This window comes from Heterodontus francisci, chromosome 2, assembly GCF_036365525.1.
Source record: "Heterodontus francisci isolate sHetFra1 chromosome 2, sHetFra1.hap1, whole genome shotgun sequence".
NCBI classification, from domain to species: domain Eukaryota; kingdom Metazoa; phylum Chordata; class Chondrichthyes; order Heterodontiformes; family Heterodontidae; genus Heterodontus; species Heterodontus francisci.
The window spans coordinates 28,132,295-28,147,465 of NC_090372.1; the positions used below are offsets into that span (position 1 = coordinate 28,132,295).

The 15,171-nt window shown below is 43.5% G+C and overlaps 1 protein-coding gene across 3 annotated transcripts in view; it reads right to left on the reverse strand.

Moving 5' to 3' along the window:
- LOC137383425 (catenin delta-2-like) overlaps window positions 1-15,171 on the reverse strand; it is a 552,588-nt gene that overhangs the window by 228,477 nt on the left and 308,940 nt on the right. For 2 of the 3 annotated variants that reach the window (XM_068056277.1, XM_068056257.1), the window contains exon 9: window positions 9,134-9,253. The exons of the other annotated variant lie outside the window; for it this stretch is intronic. In XM_068056277.1, the coding sequence (XP_067912378.1) occupies window positions 9,134-9,253 (120 nt within the window). The remainder of the gene's footprint in view (window positions 1-9,133; window positions 9,254-15,171) is intronic. 3 annotated transcript variants of the gene reach the window in all.

Below are 15,171 nucleotides of genomic sequence, written 5' to 3' on the forward strand. Positions count from 1 at the left end.
CACTAAAACTGGCCATTCAGTCCAACAGGTCCTTGCCCGTGTTTATGCTCCACGTGAGCTTCCTCTCACCCCATCAATAGATTCTTATATACTTTGTCCCTCAGGTGCATATCTAGCTTCCCCTTAAAAGTATCTATGCCATTCACCTCAACTACTGGATGTAAGTTCCATATTCTAAACACTCTCTGGATAAAGAAGGTTCTCCTGAATTCCCAATCGAACACTTTCACAATATTGAAGACTTCTATCATGTCACAATTCAGTCTTTTTTCCACAGAAGAGAGCTTTGGCACGTTCAATCTTTCCGTGTATCTGCACTTGCTGAAAACCTATTATATCTCGAATTTTTGGCAGTACTGATGAAAGGCAACCCATTGCCCTTCATTTTTACACCTTAGAAGGAAGAAAGATTTTGCATTTATAAAAGCCCCATTTCATGACATCGGGGCACCCCAAAGTGCTTTACAGCCAATGAAGTACTTTTGAGGTGTAGTCCCTGTTGGAAACGCGACAGCCAATTTACACACAGCAAGCTCCCACAAACAGCAATGAGATATACGACCAGACAATTTCTAAAACTGATTACTTGCTTATTATCATATTATAATATCGTACTGTCAAAAGTTAAAGCCAATTAGCTGCCACCACATATATAGAAAACTATAATGAATATAACAACTTGCGTAGTGCCTTTAATGTAGGAAAATGTCCCTCTGGTAAAGCAGATTTTTTTAAAAACCCTATATAAAAACCACAGTAATGGCCATGGTTCAATGGTAGCACTTTTGGAGTTAGCAGGTTGTGAGTTCAAGTCCTACTCCAGAGCTTCGAACACACAATCTAGGCTGACACTCCCAATGCAGTACTGAGGGAGTACTGCACTGTTGGAGGTGCCATTTTTCAAATGAGATGTTAAACCGAGGCCCTGTTTGTCCTCTCAGGTGAATGTAAAAGCCCCTTCGACAGTATTTCAAAGAAGAGCAGAGGAGTTCTTGCAGTGTCCTGGTCAACATTTATAGTTCAAACAACATCAAAAAACAGATTAACTGGTAAATTATCTCACTGTTGTTTGTGGAACCTTGCTGTGCGTAAATTGGCTGCCATGTTTCCTACATATCTACGCTTCATTAAAGAAATGTTTCAATGGCTGTAAAGCGCTTTGGGATGTCCTGAGGTTGTGAACGGTGCTATACAACCACAAGATCTTTCTTTTTGTTTTCAGTGAGCTGGTTAAAACATGGTCAAAACAGCGCAGAAATATTCCTGCTTCTTCTAAGCTAATGCAAAAAGCTATAGAATGATACAACACAGAAGGAGGCCATTCAGACCATTGAGCCTGTATGTGCTCTTTCAAATAGCTAAATAATTACTCTTTCCCCATAGGTGAGCAAATTTTTCCCCTTCAAGTATTCATCCCATCACCATTTGAAAGATGCTAACGTACATGCTTTCACCACCTTTTCAGGTAGTGCATTTCCATGTGAAAGCAAAAAATGAATCAAACAGGTCTTATGTATCAGCTTGGCTTAGTTGGCAGTGTTCTAGTGTGAGTTGAAGTTCTATATCAGGGCGTGAGCTGACTCTGTTGAGGGAGTGTCACATTGTTGCAGGCGTGATCTGTCAGAAGAGGCCATTGAGCCACGGTCCTGTCTGCCTGTTCCAGGGGTTCCAGCAGATGTCAAAAATCCAATCCATTATTGAGGCAGGGTGGTTGTTCCTCCCAATGCTCTGGTCCAACATTCCTCCCTCAACCAACATCACCAGCAGCACTGATCAACTGGTCATTCATCTCAGTGATGTCTATGGGATGTTGTCAGCACCAAATAGATGCTGTGCTTAAAAACATAGGAAAAGGAGTAGGCCAAACCACCCCTCCAGTCTGTTCTTCCACTCAATTAGATTGTGGTTGATGTGTACCTTAACTGTCTACCTACCTTGCTTCCATAACCTTTAATGGACTTGTCTGACAAAAATCTATTATTTCAGTTTTGAAATTTTCAATTGAAATAGCCTCAATAGCTTTTTGGCAGAGAGAGTTCCAGATTTCCACTACCCTTTGGGTGAAGAAGTGCTTCCTGGCATCAACCCTGAACGGCCTAGCTCTAATTTTAGGGTTATTTCCCCTTGTTCTGGACACCCCCACCAGAGAAAATAGTTTCTCTCTAACTACCATATCAAGCCCTTTAATCATCTTAAACATCTCAGTTAGATCACCCCACGATCTTCTATACTCAAAGGAGTACAAGCCGAGTCTATGCACCTTGCTATATAACAACAATCAATACAACATGAAACACTTTGAGATATTTCAATGATGTGATATGATGCCATATAAATGCAAGAATCATTTATCTATAATGTATTACAAAATCCTGCCGCTGCATTTTTCATTATCAGTTCTTATGTCCACATTATAATGGCAGTTTCCCATGTAAAACATGTCAGGATGTAACTTTACCTTTTCCCTATCAGTGTCATTACTGGCAGGAAAGTGTAATTACCACATAACAAGGTTACATGGACAGTTTGCATAAGTCTTCACATCCTGGTCCAATTACCCTGCTTCATCCAAAGACTACACTTGATCTTGACTCTCTGGGCTGAATTTTGTCGGTGTGGCCAGGGTCCCAACGACGGGCTGCAAAGCCAGGTGGAACCTCACCTCAGCAGTGTGGGGGACCCCTGGCCGCATCATTCGGCGCTCAGGTAATTAACCGCCTGGCGTGGGGCTCCCATCTCTTTAAAAAAAAAATGGGAGCCTGCCTCCAAGAGCTGCTGGCCAATCAGAGAACCAGCAGCTATTCAGTCTTAGCAGCACCACTGGCAGTGGTAGCCACTGCTGCAGCTGCCAAAAATAGACACTGCAAGGTCACCAGGACCAATCAGGCAGGCCCCAGCGAGGGGTGGAGGTTGGTGAGGGCGGAAGGGTGGGGCTATGTTTTCATGGGGTCCTCTCTGAGGCCACAGGAAGGGCTCCCCCCACACCCTCAGCCCACAGGGAGGCCACCAGGTTTTACTGGGCAGTCTCCCCATGTGGTGGGGAGGCCCATCAGTTGCTGGTAAAATGCCAGTGGCAGTAGGAAGAGGCCCTAATTGGCCATTTAAGGGCTTCAATTGGCCTCTGGGAGGGAAGGCCATTCTTAACCATCCCCGCTGTTGATAAAATTCCATAGCAAGGGAACGGCAACGTGCACTCCACCCCTGGCTTCCTTTGCCATTTTATGGCCCCTCCCCATCCCCTGCCTCCCAGCCCGTCCTCAGAGGGCTAGTAAAACTCAGCCCCCTGAGTGCAATGTCAGGAGAGATCAACTAGCATTTATTATCACTTTGATGCAGACATTAAGATGTAAGTAACACTTCCAGGATTGAGATGTCCTCGAAGTCAGGAAGCCAAGAGTGGATTTTCACATGCTAACTCCCTTTCCACCCATTCTGACATTTTCTCTATTAGCAAATGGAAGAAAATATATCTTCTGGTGCTTTAGTCAACTGAAGGAGCCTTATAAGCAGGGGCTATGAGGTCACAGGGAAGTGAACAACTTCTTTGCACCAGGAAAAAGTAATCAGAAATGTGTGATCAACATTTAGTTGAGATTATTCAACAAAGACAAATATGATTCATGCTGTCTCAAAGGATTGTTGCAACTACTTCTGTCCCAAGTTCAATGCTTCACCTCACTGAGTCCCCAATCTCAGAGTATGGGCACTTCCCTGAAAAAAGAGAGAAGACAGACAAGAAGGTCATCACCTGCTCTCTTTTACACCCCATTCTTTGCACTCTGGGACAAGGTCATCTAGTACCCCTTTGATCACAGATGGGGTGAGACATGAGAAGATAAGGACGGTACTGTCTTTCCGATCAGATGTTAAACTGAAGCCCCGACCGGAATTTTATGCCATCCTGCAGGAGCGGGCTGGTAGCAGGGGAGTCGTAAAATTGAGTGGGAGGCAGGGGTGCCGTTGCTGACGCGTTCCCGCCCCCGCTGAAATTTTACGAGGGGCTGCGGAAGCGAGAAATGGCTCTGCCGCCCCAGGCCAATTAAGGCCCTTAAGTGGACAACTAACTGCCATATAAGGGCCTCCTCCCACCACCCCTGGTATTTTACCAGTGGCGGGCAGGTTGCTGAGGTTCCCCAGAAGGCCGCCAAGTAAAATCTGGTGGTCTCCTTGAGGACTGGGGGCAACCTCCTGCTTGGGCACTCCGTTTCTCACAGAGGGGCCCCCCCGCTACACAACAGCCCCCTTCAGAGGGGCGGAAGTTCCGTCCAAGGCCAATTAAGGGCTTAGGGTGGGGGTGGGTAAAATCCTGGCATGGCTCCGCAAGCCTGGTGGAGGCAGGCTCGCCCCTGACTTTTTGGCTGGTGGGCAGGACCTCCTGCCCAACGTAAAATTCCGGCCCCCATCTTCCCTCTCAGCTGAGTTTAAAAGATCCCATGGAATTATTCGACAAGGAACAGGGGAGTTTACCCGGTTTCCTGGCCAATATTTATCCCTCAACCAATATCACTAAAATAGGTTGCCTGGTCATTACCACATTGCTGTTTGTGCCACCTCGCTGTGGACAAATTGGCTGTTGCATTTCTCCATATTAGAATAGTGACTACACTTTAAAAAAAAGTGATTCATTAGCTGTAAAGCACATTCGGACATCCTGAGGTTGTGAAAGGAGCTATTTAAATGCTAGTCGTTCTTCATGTAAATATGTTTTAAAAATGGTTTATTTTTTAAGTGATAATGAATGAAGGAATAACAAACTGACCTTGTTGTAATCTTTAGATCACTTTCTTTCAGACAAATACATTTAAATGCCCAAATGTTTCTATCTAGCAGTTGGAAAAGCAATTCTGGAATTAGCAAGTTAATACGCACACCTGGTAACTAAAACAAAACCTTTCACTAAGATACCCTTGTGGGAAAAAAAATCTACAGCAGTCTTTATTAAACAATTATTTGACATTCTATAAATTCTTGGCAAAGCTAATTGGCCACAGCCCTATTAAGTATTTGACGTTTATCTGCAATAATTCATTTTAGTTGTCCAAATAATCTTTGCAAATACATTATGATGAACTTGAGCGATTAGCGGAATCTTGTACCACATGTTTTAGTCACAATGTCCTGGCTGTGTTTTATAGTCTAAATTGGTGATGTTACAATGCCCTTTAATTTGGATGGGGAATGCCTCTATTAACACGTCTCCTGCACAGTTCACTGTGAAAAGCAAAGGATTTTCAATCATTCCTTCACACAAACACCAGTGAAGAAGGGAGTTATTTGTAAAATATTACTTGTGGTTTTCTAGGTATGTGGGTGTTGGATTGACTTTTTACTTCAATTGTGAGTTGGCAAACAGGACAGAACTGAGGCAACTGCGTAACAGAAAGGACACTGTTGCAATGCTTTTTGAAATCAAGACATGAGGGGCTCAACATTACAATTCAAGTGGTCATCTGCACAGATAGACCACCTGTTTTGACAAGCAACCTAGCTACAACATTCCCAAAGGTGACTCTAGAGTGATACATTGTGCAGTTAGACCTCTTTACAGAAAGGCATCCTGTTCGTAAAGGTGTCCTACCAGGTGGAACTGCACTCGCCTGGTTCCATTCTCATCTACCTAATCATAGGCAGAGTATATAAGAACAAAAGAACATAAGAAATAGTAGCAGGAGTAGGTCATTTGACACTTAAGAGCCTGCTCTGCCATGCAACAAGATCGTGGCTGCTCTTCCACCTCAACTCCACCTCCCCACTATCCCCATATCCTGTAGTATCCAAAAATCTATCAAACTTTGTTTTGAATATACTCAATGTATGAGCATCAACAGCCCTCTGGGGTAGAGAATTCCAAAGAGTCACAACCCTTTGAGTGAAAACAATTTCTCCTCATCTCAGTCCTAAATGGCCAAACCCTTATTCTGAGACTGTGATCCCATGCTCTAAATTCCCCAGCCTGGGGAAACATTTTCTCAGCATTTACACTGTCAAGTCTCTTAAGAATTTTATATGTTTCAATCAGATCACCTCTCATTCTTCTAAAGTACAGAGAACATAGGCCCAGACCAATCAATCTCTCCCATAGGACAAACCCCTCATCCCATGAACCAGTCTAGCGAACCTTTGTTGCACTCCCTCTAGGGCAATTACGGTATGTTCTTCCTTAGGTAAGGAGACCAAAACTGTACACAGTGCTCCAGGTGTAGCCTTACCAATGCCCTGTATAATTGTAGTAAAACTTCTTTTTCTTATACTCCAATCCCTTTGTAACGAAAGCTACAATACCATTTGCCTTCCTACTTGCTTGCTGAACTTGCTTGTTAACTTTCTGTGATCATGTACAAGGACACCCAGGTCCCACTGAATGTAAACATTTCCTAGTCTCTCACCATTCAAAAAAAGTTTGCTTTTTTATTTTCCCTACCAAAGTGGATAACTTCACACTTCACCACATTGTATTCCATCTGCCGTTTTCTTACTCACTCAGCCAAACTGTCTATATCCCTCTGCAGCCCCTTCACCGCTTATTTTCCCATCTAACTTTGTATCATTAGCAAACTTGGATATGTTACGCTCAGTCCCCTCATCTAAGTTATTAATATAGATTGCAAATAGCTGAGGCTCAAGTACTAATCCTAGCTGTACCCCACTAAGTACAGTCTGCCAACCAGAAAATGTCTCATTTACTCCTATGCTTTGTTTTTGTCCATTAATCAAACCTCAATCCATGCTAATATATCACCCCCAATCCCATGACTCCGTGAGTATCACTTGCAATGGCTTCTCTTCCCACTCCCGCACTGTTACCTCTGGTGTCTGCCAAGGATCTATCCTTGGCAGCCTCCTATTTCTAATCTCCATGCTTCCCCTCAGTGACATCATCCGAACACATGGATACTGACGACATGCTGCTCTACCTCACCACCAACTCTGCCAACTCCTCCACTCCAATTGCTCCAGTACTGGATGAGCATAAATTTTCTCCAATTAAACATTGGGAAGACCAAAGATATTGCCTCCGATCCCTGCTCCAAACTACATTCCCTAGCTACCTAGCTATCCCTCTGCCTGGCAACTGTCTGAGGCTGAAACAGACTGTTCAGAACCTTGGTGTCATATTTGACCCAGAGATGAGTTTCCGACCATATATCCACACCATCACTAAGACCAACTGTCTCAGCTCATCTGCCGAAATCCTCATCCATCTCTTTGCTGCCTCTAGACTTGATTATTCAAACACACTCCTGGCCGGCCTCCCGCATTCTACCCTCCATAAACTTGAAGTCATCCAAAACTCTGCTGCCCGTGTCCTTACTCATACCAAGTCCGTTCAACTATCACCCCTGTGCTCACTGATCTACACTGGCTCCCGGTTAAGCAAAGACTTGATTTTAAAATTCTTATCCATGTTTTCAAAGCTCTCCATAGCCTCACCCTTCCCTATCCCTGTAATCTCCTCCCGTCCCATGACCCTCCAAGATATCTGGGCTCCTCTAATTCTGGCCTCTTGCGCATCCCCTATTTTAATTGCTTCCCCATTGGTAGCCGTGCCTTCAGCTGCTGAGGCCCTAAGCTCTGGAATTCCCTCTCTAAACATCTCAACCTCTCTATCCTTCTTTAAGATGCTACTTAAAACCTAACTCTTTGACCAAACCTTTGGCATCTGCCCTAATATCACTTCTGTGGCTTGCTGTCAGATTTTTGCCTCATAATGCTCCTGTGAAGCACCTTGGGAAGTTTTATTACATTATAGATACTATATAAATACAAGTTGTTGCTGTAAAAATGATCGCATTACAGATAGGCAGCTTTTTGAGAGCATTTTATCCTTTAAGACACACTCCAAATTCACCTTTCCCAGGACCTTAAGATGGTGAAATATCTCTTCCTGCTTGCTTTAAAAGTCACATTTACTGTTCGTAAAATCAACACTTTATGATAGGCCTCATCTTCTTTCTTAACAGTGTTGCCAATCCTCCAGCATTGTCCTGAAATCTCCAGAATTGAAGCTTATTCTCCAGGACACTGCTGCAAGCAACATTGGAGAAAAATAATAGGAGGCATTAAACAAAAAATTCTTTAAACTTTTTCATTTACTAGTTGCAAAAATATTTGAGGTGGGGAAAAAAGGTTTTTGACTAATAGTCATGATTAATATAACTAGGTAACAAACAGTCTATTTGCTTTGCAATGGGTATGGGAAGGCAGTGTGCTTGGACCATGGACCATTGGCAGCAGTGTGGGGGCAGGACAGTTTGAGGCAGGAGACCATGTAGTAAAACCTCCAGGAATACACCCAACCAAAGCTGACAGCTCCATCATCGACTTTTGTACAGTTACCAGAAGGGGTAACATTTATAGGACGATTTGCATGTCTATCATTTTTTTGTTTGTTCACATTTGGATGGCAGTTACAGGCTGGGTTCAGGTTAATTCAGCAAGTAACACAAAGTTGATGTGAAGTAACCTGGCACAGCACAGCACAGCTACCACCATGGCTCTCAGAAGGAACAAATTAAATAGAAAGAAATTCTATTGCACCTCTCATGACCTCAGGACATCCCAAAGTGCTTCAGAGCCAATGAAGCACTTTTTTTTTGAAGTACAGTCTCTGTTGGAATGTAGGAAACATGGCCGCCAATTCGTACACAGCATGGTCCCACAAACAGCAATGTGATAATGACCAGATCATCATTTTTTAGTGATGTTGGTTGAGGGGTAAATGTTGGTCAGGACACCAGGAGAATTCCCCTGTTCTTCTTTGAATAGTGCCATGGGATCTTTTACATCCACCAAAGTTAGATACCATTTAACCAAGTGGCTTTGCTAGAGCGTATGTAGTGTCAGATGTGCTGAAACTGTAACCCATAAGTCATTAAGTGGCTATGTACAATACAGCTAGGTTGAGTTATAATGCGCTTATTCTTTGAAGTTATGAGCTTGCCAAGGCTTTCAATTGTAAGTTGCAGGTGTAATGTTCGTGCTATGGACATGCAGTTAGCAATGAAAGCACTACAAGGTGGTGTGAGGGCTTGACATGGTCCAGCAGGGAATTTGCAACAGGCTACCTGGCAACACTGTGCAGCATACAAATAGGGCCATTAACCAGGTAAATGGAACTATTGGGTAGGCTTACCTTGGCAGCTTCCTTAAGGTGTGCCATCTTCTCCCACATCTGTTCCCAGGTGTTTCAGCTGCTGCACGCAGGGTTGAGCCTGACCGCCACTTCCTGCAGGGCATGCTGCTTTGCTGAACTCTGGAGTGGCAAACAGAGCAACCCTCCTCACACCCAAATCATACAGCAGCACCTTCACTTCATCAGTTATCAAGCAGGGTGTTTGTATCTTGCACCATTCCATTGGTAGCTCACACTCTGTTTCCTGCCTCCACATTTATTGTGCCAGTCCCTGGGTATTGCAAGCTACTTTTTTGTTCCTCCAAAAAGCCTTCAGAAAAGCTCAAGTAAGTTTCAAATAATTTATAACCTTTTTGAAGGCTACTACAATATTTGTCCCCATATGCAACCACTTAACTTTTAAATGGCTGCATCCCTTTAAATGCAAACAATTCAGTAAGTAAATAGACCAGGATGCACATATATAATTCCATCCCCCATTTTAAAGTCACACATTCTGTTCTTATTCTTACATTTGCAATCTTAATTAACTACTATATCCACATTTATAACAGAAACTGCCTATGTAAACTTGCCACACTATGATCGCAATTGACATTGTCACTCGGAAAGCTGGTCAGTAGTAGGTGTACCAGTGACTTGGGGTTGGGGGGTGGGATAGGGGTGGGATGGGGGTGGTGGGAGGGGAGAGAGGGTGTCATTGCAGCTTAATTTTACATAGTTAGTTCCCATTATAAATGTGGACATAGGAATTTATAATGGAAAAAGTTGACACAGAAGTGGCTGAAGGCAGAAGGTTTGTAACATATTCTAATTATTTTCCACTGAGACTTTTTTCCGGGAATACTCTCATGGTCCTAATTTAATAGAAGGTTGTTTGATTCACCAGTGCAGCCTTGAGCTGCTGACTGAACTTTCACACTATTGTGGTGAGGTGGGTGGTTAAGGTTGTTCTGGTTGGGCATTTGTGAAGATTTCTTGCAGTCAGTTTTTCTAGAAAATGCTGTAAGAATGTTTGTAAAAAGCACCAAATGTAGGATGTCTGCCTGAATGAATTTACAATCCTGCAACACAGTAACATCCTTTCCCCCGTCTATTATAATACAATCCTGCAACACAGTAACATCCTTTCCCCCGTCTATTATAATATAACTTATATAGAACTACTCCCTCCACCAAAGCCATGACTTTCCTTCCCAGCATGATACGCAGCCAACGTCTGCAGGGTAGGGAGTCATTCCACCCATCCAGGGTAGCTATCATCGACCCTGGTGACTTTCCTGAGGTCAGATTCATTTTGTTATTTTTTTTTGCTGGACTTTAAGCAATATTCCCATCTGAACTTGAGAGTTGACCACTTGGGGCGGCAAGGGCAACTAGGCTGGGCCGGGAAGATAAGAATGACTGTTTCTGCATAATCTGCCCAGCAGCCTGAAGGAAGTGCGCATTCTGTTGCCTCCGGCCAAGGAGGAGAAAACGTACAGCTGTGGATCTGCCCAGTGATTGGCCTGAATGGATCGCGCTTCAATGTTACAAGATTTAATGCATCTCCGAGCAACACTGGACACTGCTGTCCCAGGGCAAGTGGTGCCCAGCGATGTAGAAGGAGATGATAGCAGAAAATGTCATGCACACCAACAAAAATGTATATATATAGCACCTTTAACACTGTAAAACGTCCCAAGGTGTTTCACAGCCAATGTCCTGCTCAACACTCGTCCCTCAAGCAACATCATCAGAATTACTGGTCATTTATCTCATTACTGTTGATGGGATTTGACTATACAAATTGACTGCTGTATTTAATTATAAACAACAGCTACTACATTCTGAAAGTAATTCATTGGCCGCAAAATGCTCTGGGACATTTAGAGGGTCTGAAAGGTGCCAAATTAAGTAAATGTGTCCTTCTTATTCATTATTGCCACTAAATAATTTGTCTTAAAAATATTATACCATATGTATATACAATAGGGTGGCACAGCGGCACAGCGGTTAGCACCGCAGCCTCACAGCTCCAGCAACCTGGGTTCGGTTCTGGGTACTGCCTGTGTGGAGTTTGTAAGTTCTCCCTGTGACTGCATGGGCTTCCTCCTGGTGCTCTGGTTTCCTCCCAAATGCCAAAGACTTGTGGGTTGATAGGTAAATTGGCCATTGTAAAAAAAAAATTGCCCCTAGTGTAGGTAGGTGGTAGGAGAATTGAGGGAAGCTGGGGATGTGAGAGGGAAAATGGGATTAGTATAAATGGGTGGCTGATGGTCGGGGCGGACTCGGTGGGCCGAAGGGCCTGTTTTGGTGCTGTATCTCTCTATGATTCTATGTTTTAACGTTACTGTTCAAAATGTATCCACAGAGGGGCACAACCTGGTATTGATTAGCGTGTTATGAACCGTGTGCCTGTATGAAGCAAAAATGTGCTTTGCCACAAATTACCTCACAGTTCTGAACATACTGTTATGGCTACAGGTTGCCACTTGCTCAAATGTAGTGCATGGCACAGTAAGGCCAATGCAAGGTAGCAGGGGAAAGAAGACCACAGTAAACCCAGTAAGTACATGGAGGATCCACAGCTCTATGAACACCACAACCTTAAAAACAACCTCCCCTTGATCGAATTCTATTTATTCACAGGTGATTCATTCATAGATTAATTTTATCTTTGATTCTTCTAACTTGCAATTTGATCCTCTTGTATATTTGATGACTATAGGAGTATTTAACTGGAGGCAACTGTTGCAATGTCAAAATATACCATAGATTGGACCCTGTTGATCATGGAAAGTGGAGAATTTATATTAGAAAAAAAAGAATTGCATTTATGTAGCACCTTTCATGACCTCAGGACCATCCGAAAGTGCTTTACAGCCAATTAACTACTTTTGAAGTGTAGTCACTGCTGTAATGTAGGAAACACGGCAGCCAATTAGCACACAACAAGGTTCCACAAACAGCAATATGACAATGACCAGTTATTCTGCTTTTTAGTGGTGTTAGTTGAGGGATAACTATTTGCCAAGACGAGGGGGACTGTTCTTCTTCAAAATCGTGCCGTGGGATCTTACCTGTCCACCTGAGGGAGCAGATTGGGCCTCTGTTTAACCTCTTATCCGAAAGACGCCAACTCTGACAGTCCACCACTCCCTCAGAACTTCATGGAATACAGAGTTACGATACAAATAGGGTAAGATTGCCATTAGCATAATGCATGATCGGACAAATCAACTGAAATGTACTTTGTGGTGTGTTACGAACAAAAAAGGTCCCAGGTGTTGGGTTCTATTAGAAAGTGAGCATGTATGGACTTCATGTGAGGGCTTTGTGGTTGGGCTCAGCACGTGGTGCTCTCCATAGTTAAATAGCCTGTCATCATTCATGGCTTCCACTCACTCAATAGTGGCTTCAGGAGAACTGGAGAAAAAATGGGGGAAGAAACATTCTGCATCAAAACTTTTGCATGAAAACGACAGTTACAGGTAACAGCATTGCTTGGAAGATAGCTTCACAGGCAAAAATCCTACGGGTGTAACCTTAAAATTAAAGCTCGGCCATTCAGGGGTGATGTCATGAAGCATTCCTTTAAACAATGAATCGGGGAAATCTGGAACTTGCTCCCCTCAAAAAACTGTTGTGGCTGGGTCAATGGAAAATTTTAAAATGAGATTGATAGATTTTTGTTAGGTAAGATTATTAAGGGATATCGAATCAAGGCAGGTAAATGGAGTTAAGATGCAGATCAGCTATGATCTAATTCAATGGCAGAACAGGCTCGAGAAGCTGAATGACCTACTCCTGTTCCGATATTGCTATGTTTCCTAAGAAAAGCTGTGTGTGATGCTTAACTGCTGGTGATCTTCCTTAATCCAAACTTTGTTTTTGGTACCTCTGTTTGAAATAGGCGTGAACCCACAGAAGTACCACCACAGTAGCCTGAGTCTAGTTTAACTGGCCATAATGGTAAACAGGGTAAATTTACACTGGGCAGATTATTGGTTTAAAATACATTGCTTTGATTGCTGGCTGCATAAAGCAAATTCCATTCTGGAAAGGAAGAAATCACTCTGATTTAATTCAAGTTAGCTTAAGAGGGTTTCCAATTCTTATCAACTATTTATGTAAGCAATTCAAATCAGACCTTAATTTGACTGTGTTGGAGTGTTGCATTTAGTTAAATGGAAGAGAAGTGCGGCAGTGTTTGATTGATGCCTTTCATTTCAATCATTGCAGCAGCAATATAATTTAAATTATATACGGCTCAAAACCTATTTATTTACACCACCTATCCATACTGGCAAAACTCCTACAGTCAGACAAGGAGGTAGACTGCAGAATACAACAGATAATCCTGCATTCCCAGTGGGAAAGATCAAGAGATTGGGACTACAGTGTCAAAGCCGATCTCTGTCCCAACAGCCCTTTAATGCAGTTCCTTGCTGGGAGTAATAGGTGGGCAATCATCCCTATTGGGTGATGCAGACAACAGATAAGTCTCAATCACACTTGGCAATGACATGTGATGCCAACAGGCTACAGAAAATAGTCACTCTGAATAACAGCAATTACAACCTGCTTCAGTTCAATATATCTGGGATTCAATGCTGCCCAAGGACCAATATCAAGGTGTTCATTTTTAAAAAGGCCAACTAAAAGGTGTGAGGGAAAAGCTTAAACAGATTGAATGGGGAGACCTGTTTAATGCCTCAGTTGAGGACAAATGGAACATCACCATAGAATTGAAGGGATCAGTTGTAAGGTACGTGAACCATCGTAGCAAGCCACTTACATGGCAGCGATTGTAGAATAAACCTTACCCATGGTAAAATGAGCTACCGGGCAATGAGCTGCTGGTGAATTGGTGGACACACAATGTCTGCGCAAAGCTGGTCACTGTGCAGAAAAGCTGCAGAACCATTAAGTACTGAACAAGCTACAGTTTGTACTGCAGTTTACAGATGGTTCGTGATCAGGGACAACAGGGTGTGATTGCAAGTGAGGCAGGTAGGGGGATCCTGAGTTCAGGAGTGGAGGAGCCTCAGTCTTTGACCTTGTCCAACAGGTACGAGATACTTGCTCCCTGTGTGGATGAGGAAAAGGGCTGCGGGGAGGATGAGCCAACTGACCACGCCACCATGGTGCAGAAGGCCATTCAAGAGGGGGGAGCAAAAAGACGAGTGGTAGTTATAGGGGATTCTATAATTAGGGGGATAGATAGTATCCTTTGCAAGCCGGATCGGGAGTCCCGCATGGTGTGTTGCCTGCCCGGTGCCAGGGTGCAGGACATCTCCGGCTTGAAAGGATATTGGAGCAGGAGGGGGAGGATCCAGTTGTTGTGGTCCACGTTGGGACTAACAACATAGGCAAGGCTAGGATGGAGGACCTGTTTGGGGATTATAAAGCACTAGGAACGAAATTAAGGAACAGGTCCTCGGGGGTCATAATCTCCGGATTACTGCCCGAGCCACGTGCAAATTGGCTTAGGGATAAGAAAATTAGGGAAGTAAACACGTGGCTAAGGGAGTGGTGTGGGAAAGAGGGGTTCCATTTCATGCGGCATTGGCATCAGTTTTGGAACCGGGGGGATCTGTACTGATGGGACGGTCTCCACCTGAACCGATCTGGAACCAGTGTTCCAGCGAAAAGGATAAATAGGGTGGTCTCCAGGACTTTAAACAAGTGAGTTGGGGGGAAGGGAAAGGGAAAACGACAGGGAGTATGATGATAAATAAAAAGGTAAGCAGCAGGTTAACATGTGTGCAGGAGGGTTTAAGTTCAAGGCAGACTATGAAAGAAGCAGAAAGGAAGGTTAACTCAGGAGTTATTATTAGAGATGTTGGAAATCATGAGAGTAAGAAAGCTAGCATAAAGGCACTTTACCTGAATGCTCGTAGCATTCGTAACAAGGTTGATGAGTTAACGGCACAAATCATTGCGAATGAATATGATTTGGTAGCCATTACGGAGACATGGTAACAGGTTGGTCACGACTGGGAGTTAAATATCCAGGGGTACCAGACTATTCGGAAGGACAGACAGGAAGGTAA